General features: G+C 42.1%; 1 protein-coding gene across 4 annotated transcripts; it reads left to right on the forward strand.

Annotated features, from left to right (window-relative positions):
• dus3l (dihydrouridine synthase 3-like (S. cerevisiae)) lies at positions 1-22,562 on the forward strand. 4 transcript variants are annotated; one of them, XM_067425999.1, is made up of 15 exons: positions 1-91; positions 1,899-1,963; positions 5,636-5,879; positions 6,021-6,422; positions 8,333-8,413; positions 9,136-9,177; positions 9,254-9,406; positions 10,955-11,071; positions 11,486-11,551; positions 15,068-15,178; positions 15,322-15,418; positions 15,989-16,064; positions 16,164-16,352; positions 17,219-17,347; positions 22,216-22,562. In XM_067425999.1, exons 2-15 carry the CDS (start codon positions 1,914-1,916, stop codon positions 22,286-22,288), a joined length of 1,830 nt encoding a protein of 609 aa, XP_067282100.1. In that variant the 5' UTR covers positions 1-91; positions 1,899-1,913; the 3' UTR covers positions 22,289-22,562. The 4 variants fall into 4 exon arrangements, with proteins under 4 accessions (XP_067282100.1, XP_067282102.1, XP_067282104.1 ...); XM_067426001.1 differs by having other exon boundaries at positions 6,021-6,410; XM_067426000.1 differs by having other exon boundaries at positions 9-91; positions 1,896-1,963.
• Positions 22,563-23,167: the final 605 nt, after the last annotated feature.

Genomic DNA, 23,167 nt, shown 5'->3' on the forward strand with positions numbered 1-23,167 from the left:
CTTTAGTGCCTTGTTTGTGTTTCCGGTCGGACGCTTTTAGGAGTTGCGCACTTGGAGATTGTGTGCATGTGCAGAGAAACTTCACTGACCGGTGAGTGATGATGATCAATAATCATAATCAGATATTAATCAGAACTGATCTCAGAGCTGCTGTACGATCGCTAGTTAATCACACACACACACGTTCTCCAGACACGCGAGGTTTTTCCGACTGTCATGCACTTTAACCCTTTTGATCCAGTAGGGCTCTAAATAAATCATATTTTGCACTTTATCATTTCCTTTGAAGGCAATTATAATGTTTGAGTAAGTCCTCTGGTCCTTACAATTAAAATATATATGATATAATGTCAGCGGTTTCCATCTTATTCACTTAAAAGGCATCTTTATAGTTTACTGTGTAAAGACCCAATTTATCAATTTATTATTATCATATTAATTTCTCACGGTATGTCTAAATATTAGTTTTCATTAAGTTACTTTTTTTATTGCATAGTGACAAATCAATAAAAAAAAGACAATACGGAACAATGAACATGCTGGAGATACAGAGATAAATAAATAATAAATAATAAATAAATTACAATTTACCTAAAATGTGTTCTATATTACGGGATGTTCTCAAAGCTTTTTTTAATGGAGAGGATTTTTTTTGAGTAGATGATGATAATAACTGTAAATCACAAGCTAATACTTTGCAGTTAGGTTTAAATTTAAGATATTTAGCTTTATGAATATGATATTTACCCATCATACAAATAAAGTCTCAGACATCGTCAAGCTCTTTACTTTAGACACATCAGAGTGAAAAACCCCTGTGATAGAAACATTACACAGCTGGTGAAATACACGCTGAAATTTGAAGCCGAACATTTTCAGAGGAAGAACAGAAGTAGAATAAACGTAAAAGAGATTCTTCCTCCTCTTGGCAAAAAGAGCAGAGTGGGGAAACATTTCGGGTTAATTTACTTCGGTATTTATTACTGCCGATGAATACTTTTTAAATGGATTTCTTTTGTTTTGTTAGGGTTCATAACTTGACAAGAAAGTGCTTTTCACATAGGCCTTAATAATTAAATAATTATTAACAGTGAGGAAATTCCTTAAAAATGTATCTGTACACTAAACATCTAGGATATTAACCCCTTGTATAAATAGTTGAGGGATATTCAAATGACTATTACAATATGTTTTATAAGATTTCACCAAAAACAGCAAATTAGCAGGGATAGATTTTGTAAATTAAAGGTATTTCTGTTTTGACATGTTTATATCATATCGTTCAGTTAAATATTTATAAGAATTTAAGTCTTCATTATTATTTACCAAGTCTGAAACAAAAACAATGCCCTTATTAAACCAATCAGGGAAGAGAAAGGATTCACGAGCTGATAATAAATGATTATTCCATAAGATATGTGGGGAAAATCTGTGTTTAACGATCAGTCTTGTACATCTAAAATCACAAGAAAGCAAAACATATACATTTCCACATCTTTTAAAAATCTAATTAGTTCAGTTTTTAGTTAATTTAATTATTTTATTTTAATCTAATTATAATGTGTACTTTTTTATTTTTGTCAATTTATTTGAATATAATTAGTTTTTTATTTATTTTTATATAAGGTGTAAATACTGACGGCCTTATGTTAATGAGCTCATGATTATAATGATTATGATTATATTTGTTTCAAAATAAAAGTCCTGTTTTCCACAATATAACCACATTAAGCTGTAATACTTGTACTGTGCGATGTGTTATTTATTACATATTTTACACTGTTTTAAAAGCCTGAGTACTGCTGAGGTTACATGTAAATGTGTTTCAAAATAAAAGTCCTGTTTTCCTCAATATGAGCACTTTAAGACATTATGATCAGCTCTGTTTTCTCCAGCAGGATTGAGTGTTCAGGATGGATTCGGCTGTGGAGGCTGAGAAAGGAACTGCTGCTATTAAAGAACAGTATGTTTATGATCCTGATGATATTAATCCTTAAATGCACGAATGTTTTGACAGTCATTATTACATATTTAGGTATTTCGCGACCCTGACCTATATATCTAACGCAGATCGATCTTTCTTACGATAAATTAAAACTTCTCCTGATATTAATTACAGAAGGTTCAGTTTGAGCAGATGTTTTATCCCATGATCACTGTCCTCCTCAGAGCTCATTTCCCAGAACATCTGGCTCATATTCGCCTTCTAAAACATAATCTAATCTTAAACATCTTCAAAAGCAATATTTTGATCAGATCCACCATCAGTGACACTGATATCTGATTGTGTTTAGCACTTGCTTTGCAGTAAATCTGAGCCATTTCAAGTGTTGCCGATGATTCTTCATATTCGTTTGTTTTCTGCCTGCGGTGACTATGAGTGCACCGTCACTTCATCATTGTGTATCAGACATCGCCACCTTGTGGAATAAAGGTCAATTGCACTTAATCAGTCATCAAAGATTCAATTATTGTTGTGTAGTAAAATATACTTACACTGTTACACACCTCGGGTCATTAGCGACCCGGGTCACAAAAGAGCAGAGGTAGGCGTTTAAGAGTTATTGATCATCAGGATTTGATGTTTGATAATGTCTGAAATATTCTGATAATGTCCAATGATATCTGACAATATCGGATAATGTCTGATAATATTGGATCATGCCTAATGATGTCTGATTATATTAAATAATGTCTGATACGTAAGGGCTAATGTCCACCCAGCCGGTTGTTATCTCAGAATAAACCCCTTCAGAGCGATCAGGACCCCGAGGCGAAGCGGAGCGTCACTCTGAAGGGGTTTATTCTGAGATAACAACCGGCTGGGTGGACATTATCCCGCTTATTACACGCCTACTAGTCTCAGATAAATTACACACTAAATATTGTCTTGAGATTAAATATTTTATTAGCTCTTACGCAAAGCTTCCGCGAAGGAAAACAGTTCCGTTCTGCTTTAAGCCTTTATCTATTGCTGCTAAATGTTGAGAATGAATGCTGAAAGGGTTAGTTCAGCCAAAAATGAAACCAAGCCTCTGATTTACTCACCCTCAGGTCATTATAGGTGTTTATGACATTCTTCTGTCAGACGAATACAATCAGAGTTATATTTAAAAAGTCCAGGCTAACGTTAATCCAAGCAGTAGTTGGAGCTGTTTCTGAAGTCCATTAAATGCAGCTGTCCGTCAAATAACGTGCTCCACACGACTCCGATGGGTTAATAGAGCCTTCTGATTCCAATCGATGCGTTTGTGTCAGAAAAATATCCATATTAAAAACTTTATAAAGGAAACCCGCCTTGAAGTCTCCCATTGTAACCCACGACTGTTTAAGCCACAAGATGGCGCCAGCGTTAAGCACAGAAGTAGAACCGGTCAAGATAACTCGCAGTACCCGGATGAGCGGTGTGTGTTATCTGGGAATAACATACCGCTGGAATGGGCGATTGACCAATCAGAATCAAGTATTTCACAGAGTCGTGTAATAATGTCTGATAATAACTGATAATATCGGATAATATCGGATAATGTCGGATAATATCGGATAATATTGGATAATGTCTGATAATAACTGATAATATCGGATGTCTGATAATATCTGATAATATCGGATAATGTCTGATAATATCTGATAATATCGGATAATATCGGATAATGTCGGATAATGTCGGATAATGTCTGATAATATCTGATAATATCGGATAATGTCTGATAATATCGGATAATGTCTGATAATAACTGATAATATCGGATAATGTCTGATAATATCGGATAATGTCTGATAATAACTGATAATATCGGATAATGTCTGATAATATCGGATAATGTCTGATAATTTCTGATAATATCGGATAATGTCTGATAATATCGGATAATGTCTGATAATATCGGATAATGTCTGATAATATCGGATAATGTCTGATAATATCGGACAATATCGGATAATGTCTGATAATATCGGATAATGTCTGATAATATCGGATAATGTCTGATAATGTCGGATAATGTCTGATAATATTGGATAATGTCTGATAATATCGGATAATGTCTGATAATATCTGATAATATCGGATAATATCGGATAATGTCTAATAATGTCTGATAATGTCTGATAATATCGGATAATATCGGATAATGTCTGATAATATCGGAAAATGTCTGATAATATTGGATAATGTCTGATAATATCGGATAATGTCTGATAATATCTGATAATATCGGATAATATCGGATAATGTCTAATAATGTCTGATAATGTCTGATAATATCGGATAATATCGGATAATGTCTGATAATATCGGATAATGTCGGATAATGTCTGATAATATCGGATAATGTCTGATAATGTCGGATAATGTCGGATAATGTCTGATAATGTCTGATAATGTCTGATAATGTCGGATAATGTCTGATAATATCGGATAATGTCTGATAATGTCGGATAATGTCTGATAATATCGGATAATGTCTGATAATGTCGGATAATGTCTGATAATATCGGATAATGTCTGATAATATCGGATAATGTCTGATAATATCGGATAATATCGGATAATGTCTGATAATATCGGATAATGTCCGATAATATCGGATAATGTCCGATAATATCGGATAATGTCCGATAATGTCTGATAATATCAGATAATGTCTGTAATATCGGATAATGTCTGATAATATCGGATAATGTCCGATAATATCGGATAATGTCCGATAATATCGGATAATGTCCGATAATGTCGGATAATGTCCGATAATGTCTGATAATATCGGATAATGTCTGATAATGTCTGATAATATCGGATAATGTCTGATAATATCGGATAATGTCTGATAATGTCGGATAATGTCTGATAATGTCGGATAATGTCTGATAATGTCGGATAATCTCTGATAAAGTCGGATAATGTCTGATAATTTCGGATAATGTCGGATAATGTCTGATAATATCGGATAATGTCTGATAATGTCTGATAATGTCGGATAATGTCTGATAATATCGGATAATGTCTGATAATATCGGATAATGTCGGATAATATCGGATAATATCGGATAATGTGGGATAATGTCCGATAATGTCTGATAATATCGGATAATGTCTGATAATGTCTGATAATATCGGATAATGTCTGATAATATCGGATAATGTCTGATAATGTCGGATAATGTCGGATAATGTCTGATAATGTCGGATAATCTCTGATAAAGTCGGATAATGTCTGATAATTTCGGATAATGTCGGATAATGTCTGATAATATCGGATAATGTCGGATAATGTCTGATAATATCGGATAATGTCTGATAATATCGGATAATGTCGGATAATATCGGATAATATTGGATAATGTGGGATAATGTCCGATAATATCGGATAATGTCCGATAATATCGGATAATGTCCGATAATGTCTGTAATATCGGATAATGTCTGTAATATCGGATAATGTCTGATAATATCGGATAATGTCTGATAATATCGGATAATGTCTGATAATATCGGATAATGTCCGATAATATCGGATAAGGTCCGATAATGTCTGATAATATCGGATAATGTCTGATAATATGATTTAAACAGCTGTTGAGCGATACGGGTTTATTAGTGGCTCATGACTGATGTACTCAAACACGTTCCCAGGTTCCTCACCACCAAAGAGAAGTTCCATCAGTTCCTGGATTCGGGCCGGCCGGGTCAGAAGAGCGACGATGCGGAGCCCGACTCTGGAGAGCCGGAGCAGAAGAGGATCCGACTGGACAGCGATGGAGCGCAGGAGGAGCCGGACAAGAAGGAGAAGAAGAAGATGAGAGGACAGAATAAATCCAGACCTCGCATGAAACCTCAGAGCTATGAAGAGAGACGACTGTGTCCATCAATCGTTCAGGTGATTAATGCTTCTTTAAAGACACACACACAACGACATTAGGGAGAGTCATTCATCATTTTTGGGTGAACTAACCCTTTAAAGGTTAAAAATAATCTTGATGTATGGTTTGTTTTACCGTAATGTTCCTGTGTCTTCCAGGAGCGAGACACCAAGTGCTTCTACGGCGATAAATGCCGCTTCATCCACGACGCGTCCGAGTACATGAGCACCAAAGCTGCGGATCTGGGAGATCAGTGTTACCTGTTCAACACCTTCGGCAGGTGTCACTACGGCCTCACCTGCAGGTTCGCCAAAGCTCACACGAGCGCCGAGCTGAAGAACCTGGTGAACGAGGAGCTGTACAAACCCTGCGCTGAGAGGGAGGCCGTCAGAAACCACCTGGATAAAGACCTGCAGAGACGCCTGCGGAAGAAACAGGTGAGCTTCACGGGCACCGAGGCCTACCTGAAGACCATCAGCCGGGGAAAGAAGATGGAGGAGCGGCACAATGAGAACAAAGAGGAGGAGAAGGAGGAGAAGGAGACACAGGTGAGACATCAGGTATCATCAGACACAGGTGAGACATCAGGTATCATCAGACACAGGTGAGACAGGTGAGACATCAGGTATCATCTCACCGTGCTGTAGGAAATCTAAACTGACCACACTGCAAACATTTTTTTGTCTTGTTTCTAGTCCAAACATCTAAAAATTCTTAAAACAAGAAGTATTTACTAGACAAGTAATCATTTTTGTCTTGTTTTGGTGGAAAAATAACTCAAAATGAAGAGAGTTTTTGCTTAAAATAAGATAAATAATCTGCCAATGGGGTGAGAAAAATAATCTTAATTCAAACAGAAAACAAGATTATTTTTCTCACCCCATTGGCAGATTATTTATCTTATTTTAAGCAAAAACTCTCTTCATTTTGAGTTATTTTTCCCCAAAACAAGACAAAAAATGTTAACTTGTCTAGTAAATGTTTCTTAATGTAAGAATTTTGAGGTGTTCTGACTAGAAACAAGACAAAAATACTGCGTAAGAAAGGCATTTTGTGCAGTGTAACTGAAATAAGAACACTAAAAACATGCTCTTCTTATTTAGTATTTAATTCTTGTTTCCAGCCCAAATATCTAAATATTCTTAAATCAAGATGCATTTACTAGAAAACAAGGACAAACATCTTATGTTGTTTATTTAAGAATTGTTAAGCCTAGTTCAGACTGCTCGATGTTCAAACTCGAGTCGGGTCACTGCTCTATTCACACTGCGTGACTATCTGGGGTATCATTCAGTCTCTGCTGTGTTCACACTGACCGATGGTTTGATGACAGAGGAGCTCACACTGCATGACTGAACGAGAGGAAGAATCGCCGACAACTCTCTCTCTCTCCGGTGCGCAAACTACGTTTCCCAAACACACGCGCGATGTTACGAGTAAACAACGCGAGATCACACGTGCGTCAGACCGGAGTTCTCGCGCGAGACTTGGAATTGTTATTAAAAATGATAAACTGCACAAAGTTTGCTTCAAATTGTCTGTGCGCTGATTTGTGGCGAAAAAGAAAAGATTATGGCAGAAGAAATTGTTGGAGAGACAGAGGGAGCCAGGATTGTGTTCTGCAAAGACAGTTTGAGGTAAATAAATAATTTTGTAATGTGCTGCGGCTGCGGCTGTGGCTGGATGTGCAAATGTTTGGCCTCTGTTTCTGTTTGATAGAATTGTAAATATATCTATTAAAATACTGATATTCTGCTCTATAGCTCCTCCCTGAACCTCCCGCTGCCCTGTATCTCACTCTCTCATTGGCTGTCGGTCATCGCCGATGTGATTTTCAGTCTGAACTCGTTTCACACAGCAGGAGTTTCAATCGCCGACAGCTCCAGATGTTCAGCACGCCAAACATCTCCCCGGCGTCTGCGACTCGTCGGCGATTCTCTCTGATCGGGTCTTTGATTATTCACACTGTGTGATTGTCACTCGCGTACACGAGCACCGATTTGCCTGTGATCTCGAACATTTGTCGGCGATTCTCTCTGATCGGGTCTTTGATTATTCACACTATGTGATTGTCACTCGCGTACACGAGCACCGATTTGCCGATGATCTCGGGCATTTGTCGGCGATTTCGCAAAACCTGTCGGCGACTCAAAATCGGGGCAAAAATCGGGCAGTGTGAACTCGGCTTTAGATATTTAGACTAGAAACAAGAGAAAATGACTGAGTAAGAAGAGCATGCTTTGCAGTGTATCGTCTCTAATTCAGCACGTCTGTGTACCCCTAACTGAGAAACACTTATTATTAAACACGTTAGACGCTTTATTTCCACTTTTCTAATATTTTCTCCATTTTTATTGAAAATAAATGCCCTTCCGATCTGATAATAATCAACATTCAAGCAGGAAAACCTGCTCTGGGAGAGCCAAAAACAATGTTTTAATGAAATCTGTGAATATGATGTGAATTGCAGGGGAATGCGGTTCCTGTGAAGACTGTGGGGCCGATTACGGACGCTGACATCATCAAGCTGCGACCATCTGAAAAGAAACAGGTGTGTGTGGAATGGCGTACTATATTTCTGCAGTATGTCCAGCATATTCCTCCAGAATACTGTATTTAGTGCATAGAGTACATGGATGACCTGCTACATTGTCAAGACGTGTAAACAGATGTGTGTTATACAAGAGAAATAGGAGCTTTAAAAACCATACAGGTTTTTTACCATATATGAGCCATATACACTGATCAGGCATAATATTATGACCCCTGACAGGTGACGTGAGTAACACTGATGATCTCTTCATCACGGCTCCTGTTAGTGGGTGGGATATATTAGGCAGCAAGTGAACATTTTGTCCTCAGAGTTGATGTGTGTGAAGCAGGAGAAATGGGCAAGCGTAAGGATTTGAGCGAGTTTGGCCAGATTGTGACGGCTAGACGACTGGGTCAGAGCATCTCCAAAACTGCAGCTCTTGTGGGCTGTTCCCGGTCTGCAGTGGTCAGTATCTATCAAAAGTGCTCCAAGGAAGGACCAGTGGAGAACCGGCCACAGGGTCATGGGCGGCCAAGGCTCATTGATGACCGTGGGGAGCGAAGGCTGGCCCGTGGGGTCCGATCAAACAGACCAGCTACTGGAGCTCAAACTGCTCCAGAAGTTAATGCTGGTTCTGAGAGAAAGCTGTCAGAATACACAGAGCAGCTCAGTTTGTTGATATGTTTTATCTAAGAGATTTATTTTGTATATTAATCTGGTCTTGTCTTCTCTGATCTCAGGTGGATTTCACAGACAAGCTGTATCTGGCTCCTCTCACTACGGTAAAGTCTCCCGGTTCCTTCGGTATTAATAATTAATTTATGAATTATACCAGCTCATTGGGTGTGTTCTGTGCAGTGCGGTAATCTGCCGTTCCGGCGTGTGTGTAAGCGTTTCGGAGCCGACATCACGTGTGGAGAGATGGCCATGTGCACCAATCTGCTGCAGGGGCAGGCGTCCGAATGGGCTCTTCTCAAGAGACACGCCACCGAAGATCTGTTCGGCGTCCAGGTGCGGCACGTCACACCTGATAATATCAGTTATTTCAGTTAATATCAGTTAATATCAGCGAAAAGTAATCGAGACCGAGATTCAGAACCTCTAACCGATGGATTTTCCCCATGCCGGTTATTTCGGTTTTAGTCACGCGACTCTGTCAGTCAGTCACATCAAGTGCAGTTTGGATGGATGGATGGATAAAAGAATGGGTGGATGGATGGATGGATGGATGGATAAAAGAATGGGTGGATGGATGGATGGATGGATGGATGGATGGATGGATAAAAGTATGGGTGGGGGATGGATGGATAAAAGGATGGGTGGGTGATTGATGGATGGATGGATGGATAAAAGTATGGGTGGGGGATGGATGGAAAAAAGGATGGGTGGGTGATGGATGGATGGATGGATAAAAGGATGGTTGGTTAGGTGGATGGATGGACGATGGATAAAATAATGGGTGGGTGACGGATGGAAGGATAAAAGGATGGATGGACAGATGGATAAAAGAATGGGTGTGTGATGGATGGATGGGTGGATGGATAAAAGGATGGGTGAGTGGATGGATGGATGGATAAAAAATGGGTGAATGGATGGATGGATAAAAGTATGGGTGGGGGATGTATGTATAAAAGGATGGTTGGGTAGGTGGATGGATGGACGATGGATAAAATAATGGGGGGTTGACGGATGGATGGATAAAAGGATGGATGGACGATGGATAAAAGAATGGGTGGGTGATGGATGGATGGATGGGTGGGTAGGCGGATGGATGGATGGATGGATAAAAGGATGGGTGAGTGGGTGGATGGATGGACGATGGATAAAATAATGGGGGGTTGACGGATGGATGGATAAAAGGATGGATGGACGATGGATAAAAGAATGGGTGGGTGATGGATGGATGGATGGGTGGGTAGGCGGATGGATGGATGGATGGATAAAAGGATGGGTGAGTGGGTGGATGGATGGACGATGGATAGGATAAAAGAATGGGTGGGTGACGGATGGATGGATGGATGGATAAAATAATGGGTGGGTGACGGATGGATGGATGGATGGATAAAAGAATGGGTGGGTGACGGATGGATGGATGGATGGATAAAAGAATGGGTGGGTGACGGATGGATGGATGGATGGATGGATGGATAAAAGAATGGGTGGGTGATGGATGGACAGATAAATGTGTGGAAGGAATGATGGATGATGAACTGATCTGTAATGCTCTCTAATGAATGTACTGTAGGCCGCCTGTGTTCATTTATCTGATGATCTGCCCCAGGGGCAATAACTGCTGGAAGCCAAACGTCCCTTAGAGGACTTTAAAATCACAAAGAAATGCAGATCTTCATTAGAATAAATATCGCAGCTGTAATAGATGACCGACGCTACAGTACAAACCTAATCAGTGAACTATGAGGAAAAACATAATGTTCATCAATCGTAATCGAGGTCAAATGTTCATGAATCGAGGCTTTGGTCGTCACGGCCCTAGGTGATCACTTCCTGAGGTGACCGCTTCATTCTGACTCCGTGAACTTGTGTGTGTGTGTGTTTCAGCTGGAAGGCTGTTTTCCCGACACCATGACCCGATGTGCCGAGCTGCTCAATCAGAACATCGATGTGGATTTTGTGGATATAAACTCCGGCTGCCCCATCGATCTCGTTTACAAGAAGGTGACGTTCAGAAACCCGGCCGAGAGCTCAAAAACTCTTCATTCTGATATTGCTCCCCAGAAAACAAGAAAAGATATCTCATGTCGTTTTACTGATCTAGTAAATGCATCTTGATTTAAGAATATTTAGATATTTAGACTGGAAACAAGACAAAAATACTAAAGAAGAAGAGCATTTGCAGTGCAGTGCTTTTAGTTTGTGTTTGTACAGCTAATATAGAATATGTTCGTCAAATTTAGCACTAGCGCAGAGAGGAGCTGTTGTGTTTAAACCATCGGTCAGTGAGGAGAGGTTTTTACATGAGCTGGTGTTTGTGGAGTTGTAAATGAAAGGAGCTCAGTTTGACCCTGAATACTCCAGCACACCAGAAGAAGAACAGCTTTCGCAGTGATGAACTGATTTGTGTTTCTTCAGGGCGGCGGATGTGGCCTCATGACGCGAACCACCAAATTTGAGCAAATCGTGAGGGGGATGAACTCTGTAAGTGACCCGAGACCTCGCTCATCAGTGTGAAGTGTGTCTAAAGTGTGTGTTGGGTGATGTTAGTCTTGTGTCGTGGTGTTGAGCTGCCTCATTGGACGTCAGTAGGTTTGTAGATATGCTCACATTTTCATCAGTCCAGTCCTCAGATTCGGCAAGTTCTGATTATATGAAGCCTAAACGTCACAATCCGATTCACATAATCATTCTCATTTGAATGTCTGTATTACAGTCAGAACTGGAGAAAGATGCCGTGATAATGTCATGAGTATAATCAAAGACTATTTATATTAGGGATGCCACAATACTCAATAAAATATTGAACCGTTCGCTACGGCACTCACGGTTCAATACGCGCTGGTGAATTGTGTTTTTTTTTCGGTTTTGCATTGAATTAATTATTTCAATTTCTCTCCGTTTGAAATATTTCTCTCAGTTTATTTCAGCTCTTTTTGAGTGTGCCTGTGAGTCTACGAGCTGATATGAGCAAATATAGCTAAAGTTAGGGGTGTTAGCCGTGTTTTAAAGCCTTGCCGGTTAAACATTTCATTGGCGTTCTTATGCACTGCTTTACATTGAGCGCTCGCACTAAACGTCCGTCAAACACACGTCTTACTGCGCTAATTCTGTCAAATACACACACGGTTAACATATATTTTACATTTACATTTATGCATTTGGCAGATGCTTTTATCCAAAGTGACTTACATTGCATTCAATGTACACATTTCTACATCATTGTCAGTTCTTATATATATAAACACAGTTGGTTATGTCTGAAGTGAAAGTAAAATCTGTGTGTGTGTGTTTATGAGATGCGAGCAGGTCTTAAAGTGACAGTAGCGTAGCCTATAGTGAACACTTGTCCTTAAAGGGACAGTTCACCTCTAAAATGATGTTAATAAAACAACAAAAGACCTTTAATACAGGAGCTTTTAATCAATGTTGTATATTGAAGGATATGTAGTTTTAATTTTAGCCTACATTTATTCATTCAATTTCATACTTAAAGGCCCCGTTCTTCGCGATTCCATCTTTCAAACTTTAGTTAGTGTGTAATGTTGCTGTTAGAGCATAAATAATACCTGTACAATTATAAAGCTCAAAGTTCAATGCCAAGCGAGATATTTTATTTAACAGAAGTTCCCTTTCAAAGCCGACAGCGAGCGGCCGGTTTGGTCTACACCGCTGCACTTCCTGCTGTGATGACGTCACTAGAACCGTTTGTTGACTAAAGCTCCGCCCACAAGAACACGCAAAATAGGGGGCGTGGTCTCGTTCCTCTCCCACGGGGAGAAGAGCGCGCATTCAGCGCTTGCATCGCCCCGTTATGGTAAGAGGCGGGACCTTTCCGGGCAAAGTGCGCTAAGCTGCTGTCCAATCACAACACGGGAACCGCTGGCCCAATCAGAACTCGTTACGTGTTTCTGAAGGAGGGACTTCACAGAACAAGGAAATCATCAGGCCGCGTTTAGGACAGAGGAAACAGCGCTGTACAGATGAGTCAATTGTGTGAAAAATACTGTGTTTTTTTACACACGAAACATGAACTCATGTTATATTGCACACTGGAAAAATAATCAAAGCTTCGAAAACACGCGAAGAACGGGACCTTTAAATGCTACTGTTCTTCTCTGAGCTGCCACTGTAACTCTTTATATATTTATTTAATATTATACAATACACTTGGAATGTGTACAAGGGTTTTTTTAAGTAAAGTTTTAAGTTTAAGTAAGGGTTTAATTCTTTTAAGTAAAATAAAGAAAGAGTATTGTAATAAAAACATTTTCTCCTTAACCTTTTTCTGTTCCTGTAGCCTAAGAATAGAATAGCAAAAAAAACAACCGAAAAACCGTGGTTAAACCGTGGTATGTATTGAACCGTGGACTAACTGTATTGTTGCATCCCTAATATATATCTATAAGACGGTGCACTTGTATTATTATGAACAGGAGAAAGTGCAACGCGCAATATGGCAAATAAATCACAGATTAGTAAAGTTATCTTGTCGCTGCAGTTAGAGGCTCCGGTTCCCATAGAAACAGACACACACTGCACATTAGCTTTGTCCAGGCTGAAAAATGCACTATTTGTCTTTAATTCAAGCATTTAGAAAAAACATATGAGACGGCTGTTGTCAGATTTTGGGGATTTTAAATATAAAATTTAATCGTAAGCTTGCAGAACAGTTTCCCCATTCAAAGAGATAACTGCTGCACTTACGACCAAGAGGCGTTTCTAAGATGGCCGCCGAGTGAAATGACTCATAATGTATTTCGTAGTTGTTTCCCTGGGAAACCAAAGGTCAAGTTCTGTTTATGAAGCCTTAACGTTACAATCCTATTGAAATATTAGTTTATGTTTGTGTTTATGTATTGCGAACAAAACTTCAGCACATGAGCAGTCTGCAGAACTGGAGAAAACCGGCACGATAATGTCTTAACCGTAGGTATAATTGACGTTTTGAGGAAATATTTAGTGAATGTTCAGTCTCCTCCACTGACCGGTTCTTAAAACGCGAGACGTGAATGAACATACGCTTGATCGTAAGATGTTGTAAACATTCGCAAGGTATTTTAGGATCTGATTGAGGTGAACCGAACATTTACACGCTGAGTTTTCCCTGTGGATTGAATTATTTCAGGTCTGAACCTCCAATCAGTCTTTAATTCAGATGGAGCTGAGTCTGATCGACTGAGGCGCTTTTACATGAAGGCTGTTCCGTCCGATCGATCTGATTATAGACGGGTTATGTAAGGGGTGTGATTAGGGGTGTGCACAAATAGTCAAATATTCATTCTGTAATTAATTTTCGAAAACTAAAAATACGAATAGAATTTAACTGCGTTGCTTGGCTGGCCGTAAATGCACTGAATCCATGATAAATCCCTCTAAATCTTGCAGTTATAACTAAATCAACTGGGTGGCGCTGTGGAGCGGGTTAATAAGTTGACTGTATTTGATCCATAGACTGTAAAATAAATATGGCCGTAGTGTCCGTGACTTCACCCATATGATTCTGAAGAGCCGTTCTGAAGCGTAAAGGAGAGACGAGCTGGGCGTCGCCCGGATAACAGAAAATGGGCAAAGAGGCGGGACGTGGGCGGAGCTACGATGATGCGATGACCAACAGACAGCAGATAAATGGCTATCCACCATTTAATATTCACTAGTCATATAGTTATTATCATTTGCATGTATGTATTGCATTCAGAACTGGACAAAGACACCGCGATAATGTCACGAGTATAATCAAAGACTTCATATATTTATATAAATAGATGGTGCGCTCGTATTATTATGAACAGGAGAAAGTTCTACGCTCAATATGGCGAAAAAGAGCCAATCGCAGATTACTAAAGTCATCGTGTCACTGCAGCTGCTGTTAGAAGCTCCGGTTCCCATAGAAACACACACTTCCTATAGAGACACACGAATATTTTGGGAAAATGCCCATCCCTAGCGCAGATCCATGTCCAGGTGTGTGTGTGACGTGTCTGCTTTGCTCCTCCGCAGGTTCTGGACGTTCCTTTAACGGTGAAGATCCGAACGGGAGTTCAGCAGAATTGCAACATCGCGCACAAACTGATCCCAGAGATGAAGAAGTGGGGCGTGTCTCTCATTACGGTAGGCTCCGCCTTCATCCTGACGGATCACGGTGTGTGTGTTCATCACGGCTTGTGTGTGTGCGTGTGTTGATCACGGTGTGTGTGTTCATCACGGCTTGTGTGTGTGCGTGTGTTGATCACGGTGTGTGTTCTCCTCCGCAGCTGCACGGCAGATCGCGGGAGCAACGGTACACAAAGTCAGCTGACTGGGAATATATCGACACCTGCTCTAAACTCGCCGCTCCTGTGCCGCTGTTCGGTAAGAGTGTGTGTGTGAGAGAGTGAGAGAGAGTGAGTAAGTGTATGAGTGTGTGTGAGTGTGTGTGTTTGTGTATGAGTGTGAGAGGGTGAGTATGTGTGTGTGTGTGAGTGAGTGTGTGTGTGTGAGAGGGTGAGTGAGTGTATGAGTGTGTGTGTGTAAGAGAGTGAGTAAGTGTATGAGTGAGTGAGTGTGTGTGTTTGTGTATGAGTGTGAGAAAGGGTAAGTGTATGTGTGTGTGTGTGTGTGTGTGTGTGTGTGAGTGAGTGTATGAGTGTGTGTGTAAGAGAGTAAGTGTATATGTGTGTGTGTTTGTGTATGAGTGTGAGAAAGGGTAAGTGTATGTATGTGTGTGTGTGTGTGTGTGTGTGTGTGTGTGTGTGTTTGTGTATGAGTGTGAGAAAGGGTAAGTGTATGTGTGTGTGTGTGTGTGTGTGTGAGTGAGTGAGTGTATGAGTGTGTGTGTAAGAGAGTAAGTGTATATGTGTGTGTGTTTGTGTATGAGTGTGTGTCTGTGTGTGAGAGAGGGTGTGTGAGAGATGCTTTGAGTCTCTGCTGTGTTTTCCACAGGGAATGGAGATATCCTGACGTATGAAGACGCCATGAAGGCCAGAGAGACGGGAGTGTCAGGGGTCATGGTGGCGAGGTCAGTCTGCTTCTGATTCCACTGTGTGTGTGCTCTGTGTGTGTTCTCTGTTTGTGTGTGTGTGTGTTGTGTGCTGAACAAACCGCTTCCTGTTGTCAGAGGTGCGCTGATCAAGCCGTGGCTCTTCACGGAGATTAAGGAGAGCAGACACTGGGACATTTCCTCCGGAGAGAGACTGGAGATCCTGCGGGACTTCAGCCACTACGGCCTGGAGCACTGGGGCTCCGACACTCAGGGCGTGGAGAAGACGCGCAGCTTCCTGCTGGAGTGGCTCTCCTTCCTGTGCAGGTGAGGAGGACAAACCAGGAGCCCATACTCTGGGATTGCTCCTCACCCTCACATGTGTCCCACCCAATCATTAGCCTACACCGCCGGCCATTTTGAAGCATTAATTAATATTAAAAGAGCGAAATGTTTGCGTGGGGGTAGAATATCTCGAAGTGTTGTTTTTTTCCCATTTCGTTATTTTGTCTTGGAATTTAGTGTTTTAGAAATATGAACTGAATTCAGAAATGCTTTTGAAAACAAAAACTTTGTGTTTAATAAACAAAATAAATTTTTAAAGGGGCGTAACTACAGACGATATAAAGGATAAACATCAGCTAACCAGATTTACTTTCAGTCATATTTGCCCACTAACATGGTTCTCAAGATATTGTTATCTAATTGTTTGGCCTTCAGAACATCTTTAAATGCACATATGCAGATCATAGAGAGATCATTTTCTCGGTGGAGCCACCGAACGACCTCATTATAAAAGCGCGCCGATATTACGATTAAGGGACCGAGAATATGGCCATGCAGAAGAAAGGCCTCAATATAAGCCGGTTTACTGGAGCTTCTTAGGTAGTCTAATATCTGCGGCTTCAGCCGAAATCTGAATCTGAATGTCCAGAATAAAGCTCTCTGTGGGCCTGAGTGACTTATGCACATTAATCGCTGCCTCACGCAAAGAAAAATATCGTAAGTTAGGCATCTGCAGAATACAATATTAACAGCAGAATAATACGGCATCACGGTTCACATCTTTAGCCTGGGATAGGCTACTTCAGCGATGCCCCCCCCAATGTCACAGTAATTCCTACAACCCTGCCAGCGCATGTGTGTTAACTCTCTCTGTGTGTGTGTGTGTGTGTGTGTGTGTGTGTGTTCAGGTATATTCCCGTGGGATTGTTGGAGCGAGTCCCGCAGAAGATCAACGAGCGTCCGCCGTTCTACATGGGCCGAGATTACCTGGAGTCTCTGATGGCCAGCCAACACGTGGGCGACTGGATTCAGATCAGGTGACTCCACTGGTGTGCGCTACATTAGCCGTCCTCCTGTTTTATGCACATTTTGCTCTATCGCGTGAACTGGATGGAAATGCGAAAATTAAAAAAATGCTCATAAAACATTTTTTTTATCCATAAGAAGACTAATAAGCACATGAATTACAATGGTACCATATTTACCAAATAAATCCCCCAAACTCATGTGGCTTTGGCTCAGTGGGGGCTGTGATTCGATAACTGGCCTAACCAGTGGACCAATGGCGTCGCAGCATCTCAGATGTTGGTTTGGTGGCTCTGAGACGCCCGAGTCAAAGTCTGAGATCAGAAAGATTGGGTTTAACTCCCTCTAGAAGAGAGTATGAGGGCGTTTCCACACCTGAAAGTCCGCACCAAGGTCCGAATCAAAGTTTGTGTTTGGACATTTGGTTCTTTTTGGTTTGCTTTCACATTGCAGTTCTGCGAGCGCACCAAAGAACTTTACACTCGCACTGGCGTCCTGTCGTCTTCATCTCTGTGGGCTGCATCTTAACATTGATTGGTTTGTTAGCGGACGTGCGTCTGACGTCAGTGTGTTGTCAATTCAGCGGCTAACTTTGACAGGAATGACTGAACAGACGCATCGTTGCCAATACTGTTAATATTATGGCACTACTATCTGCAGCACCAACTATACTCGAGGCAAATCCACCAAATGAACTCCTAGAAGCTCCTAGAAGATATAGGCTTTTTAGCCAAACAATGTGTTTTGTTTTATAGTTATGTTTAAATATTATAATGTTATTTTTAAATTTCATCTAGGCTATATTGATTATGAAACGTGCACAGATGTGCAATATATGACAAAGACATCGAGTCAGAAATAATTTTGACCACTTCATTAAGATTTGTTTTGTAGAAAGCTTTGTATTTTGTATCTTAATTTTAATAAATGTTTCATCATTTGCCTGAATTTAATAAATAAGCTTAAATAAATAATATAGCAGACATCCCGTGACGGAGTGATCATTTGCGCTGCACATGAACCGGAGCGGTCTCATAAATAAACCGAAACTCAGCATATACTCATCTCACAGACATTAGAACATTAGAAATATATATATATATATTCACAAGCAGAGCACGCTGTTCACGCGAGCTGACATGACTACACAAGCGGTTGTGTTTAAAATGCTGCGCGCTCCATCACTGCATGTGCTGTGAGTTTAACCTGTGTTTTTTCACTAATCCTACACCAGAACTTCCTGTAAATGGTCTGAAAGTCCGAACTATACAGAAAATGCTTTCACACAAGAAACGAACCGAACCTTTGTTCAGTTTGGTCCGGACCGAGACTACCTCTTTTCGTCGGACCAAATTTCGTCTGTTTGGTTGACCGTGGTCCGAGGGAGGTTTCACACCTGTAATTTTGGTTCGTACCAAAAGTCCGAAAATCCGGACCAAACAAGGCAGGTGTGAAAGCACCCTGAGTGTGTGTGTGTGTATTCATTCAGAAGCGCCTATCACGACTGTGTGTGTGATGGGTAGGTTTAGGGGCAGTGGATGTGTGTGTGTGTGTGTGTGTGTGTGTGTGTGATGGGTAGGTTTAGGGACAGTGGGGGTGTGTGTGTGTGTGTGTGTGTGTGTGATGGGTAGGTTTAGGGACAGTGGGGGTGTGTGTGTGTGTGTGTGTGTGATGGGTAGGTTTAGGGGCAGTGGGGGTGTGTGTGTGTGTGTGTGTGTGTGATGGGTAGGTTTAGGGGTAGGGTCAGTGTGTGTGTGTGTGTGATGGGTAGGTTTAGGGGCAGTGGGTGTGTGTGTGTGTGTGATGGGTAGGTTTAGGGGCAGTGGGTGTGTGTGTGTGTGTGTGATGGGTAGGTTTAGGGGCAGTGGGTGTGTGTGTGTGTGTGTGTGTGATGGGTAGGTTTAGGGGCAGTGGGTGTGTGTGTGTGATGGGTAGGTTTAGGGGCAGTGGGTGTGTGTGTGTGTGTGTGATGGGTAGGTTTAGGGGCAGTGGGTGTGTGTGTGTGTGTGTGATGGGTAGGTTTAGGGGCAGTGGGTGTGTGTGTGTGATGGGTAGGTTTAGGGGCAGTGGGTGTGTGTGTGTGTGTGTGTGTGTGTGTGTGTGATGGGTAGGTTTAGGGGCAGTGGGTGTGTGTGTGTGTGTGATGGGTAGGTTTAGGGGCTGTGTGTGTGTGTGTGTGTGTGATGGGTAGGTTTAGGGGCAGTGGGTGTGTGTGTGTGTGTGATGGGTAGGTTTAGGGGCTGTGTGTGTGTGTGTGTGTGTGTGTGTGATGGGTAGGTTTAGGGGCAGTGGGTGTGTGTGTGTGATGGGTAGGTTTAGGGGCAGTGGGTGTGTGTGTGTGATGGGTAGGTTTAGGGGCAGTGGGTGTGTGTGTGTGATGGGTAGGTTTAGGGGCAGTGGGTGTGTGTGTGTGATGGGTAGGTTTAGGGGCAGTGTGTGTGTGTGTGTGATGGGTAGGTTTAGGGGCGGTGTGTGTGTGTGTGTGTGTGTGATGGGTAGGTTTAGGGGCAGTGGGTGTGTGTGTGTGTGTGATGGGTAGGTTTAGGGGTAGGGTCAGTGTGTGTGTGTGTGTGTGATGGGTAGGTTTAGGGGCAGTGGGTGTGTGTGTGTGTGTGTGTGTGTGTGTGTGTGTGTGTGATGGGTAGGTTTAGGGGCAGTGGGTGTGTGTGTGTGATGGGTAGGTTTAGGGGTAGGGTCAGTGTGTGTGATGGGTAGGTTTAGGGGCAGTGGGTGTGTGTGTGTGTGTGATGGGTAGGTTTAGGGGCAGTGGGTGTGTGTGTGTGTGTGATGGGTAGGTTTAGGGGCAGTGGGTGTGTGTGTGTGTGTGTGTGTGTGTGATGGGTAGGTTTAGGGGCAGTGGGTGTGTGTGTGTGTGTGATGGGTAGGTTTAGGGGTAGGGTCAGTGTGTGTGTGTGATGGGTAGGTTTAGGGACAGTGGGGGTGTGTGTGTGTGTGTGTGTGATGGGTAGGTTTAGGGGCAGTGGGTGTGTGTGTGTGTGTGTGTGATGGGTAGGTTTAGGGGTAGGGTCAGTGTGTGTGTGTGTGTGATGGGTAGGTTTAGGGGCAGTGTGTGTGTGTGTGTGTGTGTGTGTGTGTGTGTGTGTGTGTGTGTGTGTGTGATGGGTAGGTTTAGGGGCAGTGGGTGTGTGTGTGTGATGGGTAGGTTTAGGGGCAGTGGGTGTGTGTGTGTGTGTGTGTGTGTGTGTGTGTGTGTGATGGGTAGGTTTAGGGGCAGTGGGTGTGTGTGTGTGATGGGTAGGTTTAGGGGCAGTGGGTGTGTGTGTGTGTGTGTGTGTGTGTGTGATGGGTAGGTTTAGGGGCAGTGTGTGTGTGTGTGTGTGTGTGATGGGTAGGTTTAGGGGCAGTGGGTGTGTGTGTGTGTGTGTGTGTGTGTGTGTGTGTGTGTGTGTGTGTGTGTGTGTGTGTGTGTGTGTGTGTGTGTGTGTGAGATGGGTAGGTTTAGGGGCAGTGGGTGTGTGTGTGTGTGTGTGTGTGTGTGTGTGTGTGTGTGATGGGTAGGTTTAGGGGCAGTGTGTGTGTGTGTGTGTGTGTGTGTGTGTGAGTGTGTGATGGGTAGGTTTAGGGGCAGTGGGTGTGTGTGTGTGTGTGTGTGATGGGTAGGTTTAGGGGCAGTGGGTGTGTGTGTGTGTGTGTGATGGGTAGGTTTAGGGGTAGGGTCAGTGTGTGTGTGTGTGTGTGTGTGTGTGTGTGTGTGTGTGTGTGTGTGTGTGTGTGTGTGTGTGTGTGTGTGTGTGTGTGTGTGTGTGTGTGTGTGTGTGTGTGTGTGATGGGTAGGTTTAGGGGTAGGGTCAGTGTGTGTGTGTGTGTGTGTGATGGGTAGGTTTAGGGGCAGTGGGTGTGTGTGTGTGTGTGTGATGGGTAGGTTTAGGGGCTGTGTGTGTGTGTGTGTGTGTGTGTGTGTGTGTGTGTGTGTGTGTGTGTGTGTGTGTGTGTGTGTGTGTGTGTGTGTGTGTGTGTGTGTGTGATGGGTAGGTTTAGGGGCAGTGGGTGTGTGTGTGTGTGTGTGTGTGTGTGTGAGTGTGTGATGGGTAGGTTTAGGGGCAGTGGGTGTGTGTGTGTGTGTGTGTGATGGGTAGGTTTAGGGGCAGTGGGTGTGTGTGTGTGTGTGTGATGGGTAGGTTTAGGGGTAGGGTCAGTGTGTGTGTGTGTGTGTGTGTGTGTGTGTGTGTGTGTGTGTGTGTGTGTGTGTGTGTGTGTGTGTGTGTGTGTGTGTGTGTGATGGGTAGGTTTAGGGGTAGGGTCAGTGTGTGTGTGTGTGTGTGTGTGTGTGATGGGTAGGTTTAGGGGCAGTGGGTGTGTGTGTGTGTGTGTGATGGGTAGGTTTAGGGGCAGTGGGTGTGTGTGTGTGTGTGTGTGTGTGTGATGGGTAGGTTTAGGGGCAGTGTGTGTGTGATGGGTAGGTTTAGGGGCAGTGTGTGTGTGATGGGTAGGTTTAGGGGCAGTGTAAGGTGATAGACTACGGTTTGTACAGTATAAAAACCATTATTCCTATGGAATGTCCCCATATGTCACAAAAACAAACGTGTGTGTGTGTGTGTGTGTTTCGCCTGACGCCGTGAGACGGGAAAAGAGTGATTGAGCAACTTGGTTTATTACTGATATTCAGCACCAGTTTCTCTGGAAGTAATGATTTTATTTTCTTGAACACGTGGGATGTAAACGCTGCTTATTTACAAATGTTTTGTGTTCCTCCAATTTTGTGCAAAAGTTAAAAACGTTTGGATGAAAACATTGACTGAGATCTCCTTTTAAGCTGAGTGTGTTTTATTTATATATACTCACTTCCTAATGTCTGATTAAATAAAGTAACATCCTGTTTTGTTCTCTGTGTGTGTGTGTGTGTGTGTGTGCTCTGCAGTGAGATGCTGTTGGGACCGGTGCCGAAGAACTTCACTTTTCTGCCCAAACACAAAGCCAACGCTTATAAATGACCAGCGGCTGATCGCTGAATAAAGTCTGCTAACCAAACCTTTCTGTTCATTTACCGTATGTAGAGTTTGAACATGATTACGATGAAGCTGCTTATATTCAGGTTGAAATTATTTTAAATGTATATACGGTTTAAGACTGAAGAGGTGTGTGTGTGTGTGTTAAATGCAGTGTGTAAGAAGAACTGATCAATAGCCTAAAACTAGAGCCATGAATGAATTACAGCTTCTCTGCTTCTGTATTACTGATGATATGAAGAATAAAGTCAAACACTCACCAATGACTGCAGTTAATCGCCGGCCCTCAGGATCTGAAGAGATCTGCTGAAAACACTGAAATATGGCACTTTGAGCATTAGCATCTTTAGCAGTGTTTTTATTAAGTGCACAGCCAGTGTTTATTACCATCATGAATGATTCAGATTACACACAGTCGCCTGAGAAGCTCAGATTCACACACATCTATAATTCACCCCCTCACAGTTGTCATTAAGGTCAAATTTAGCCGTATAAAGGCAAAACCACAATTTGTACCAGGCTGTTAACATGTTTTATTCTGCTGTAAAGTGGGGCATTTCATGACCTCAAAGATTCTGTTCCCGTCTGAGGCCAGATGAGGAACTCCAGCAGGGTTGCCAGGTTTTCGCAACAAAACCAGCCCAATGGTCAATCAAAAATAGCCCAAAAGTAGCCCAATGGCCAATCCAACTAGCCCAAAACTAGCCCAATACCAAAAAATCTAAATATAACACTCCAATACACATTTTATGGTAGTGTTATGCACTACACACCATTTATACTAAAAGATAACTGTATAAGTAATTATAAACAGTCTATTTTAATTGATAGACTTAATTAAAAATAATGTAAAATAAACATTGC

This window comes from Pseudorasbora parva, chromosome 19 (assembly GCF_024679245.1).
Source record: "Pseudorasbora parva isolate DD20220531a chromosome 19, ASM2467924v1, whole genome shotgun sequence".
NCBI lineage: Eukaryota > Metazoa > Chordata > Actinopteri > Cypriniformes > Gobionidae > Pseudorasbora > Pseudorasbora parva.

Coding starts and splice junctions, on each gene's coding strand:
- dus3l (XM_067425999.1), top strand. CDS start 1,914: ATGGATTCGGCTGTGGAGGCTGAGAAAGGAACTGCTGCTATTAAAGAA. Junction 1,964..5,635: donor ACTGCTGCTATTAAAGAACA/GTATGTTTATGA, acceptor ACACGTTCCCAG/GTTCCTCACCACCAAAGAGA. Junction 8,414..9,135: donor GACCATCTGAAAAGAAACAG/GTGTGTGTGGAA, acceptor CTCTGATCTCAG/GTGGATTTCACAGACAAGCT.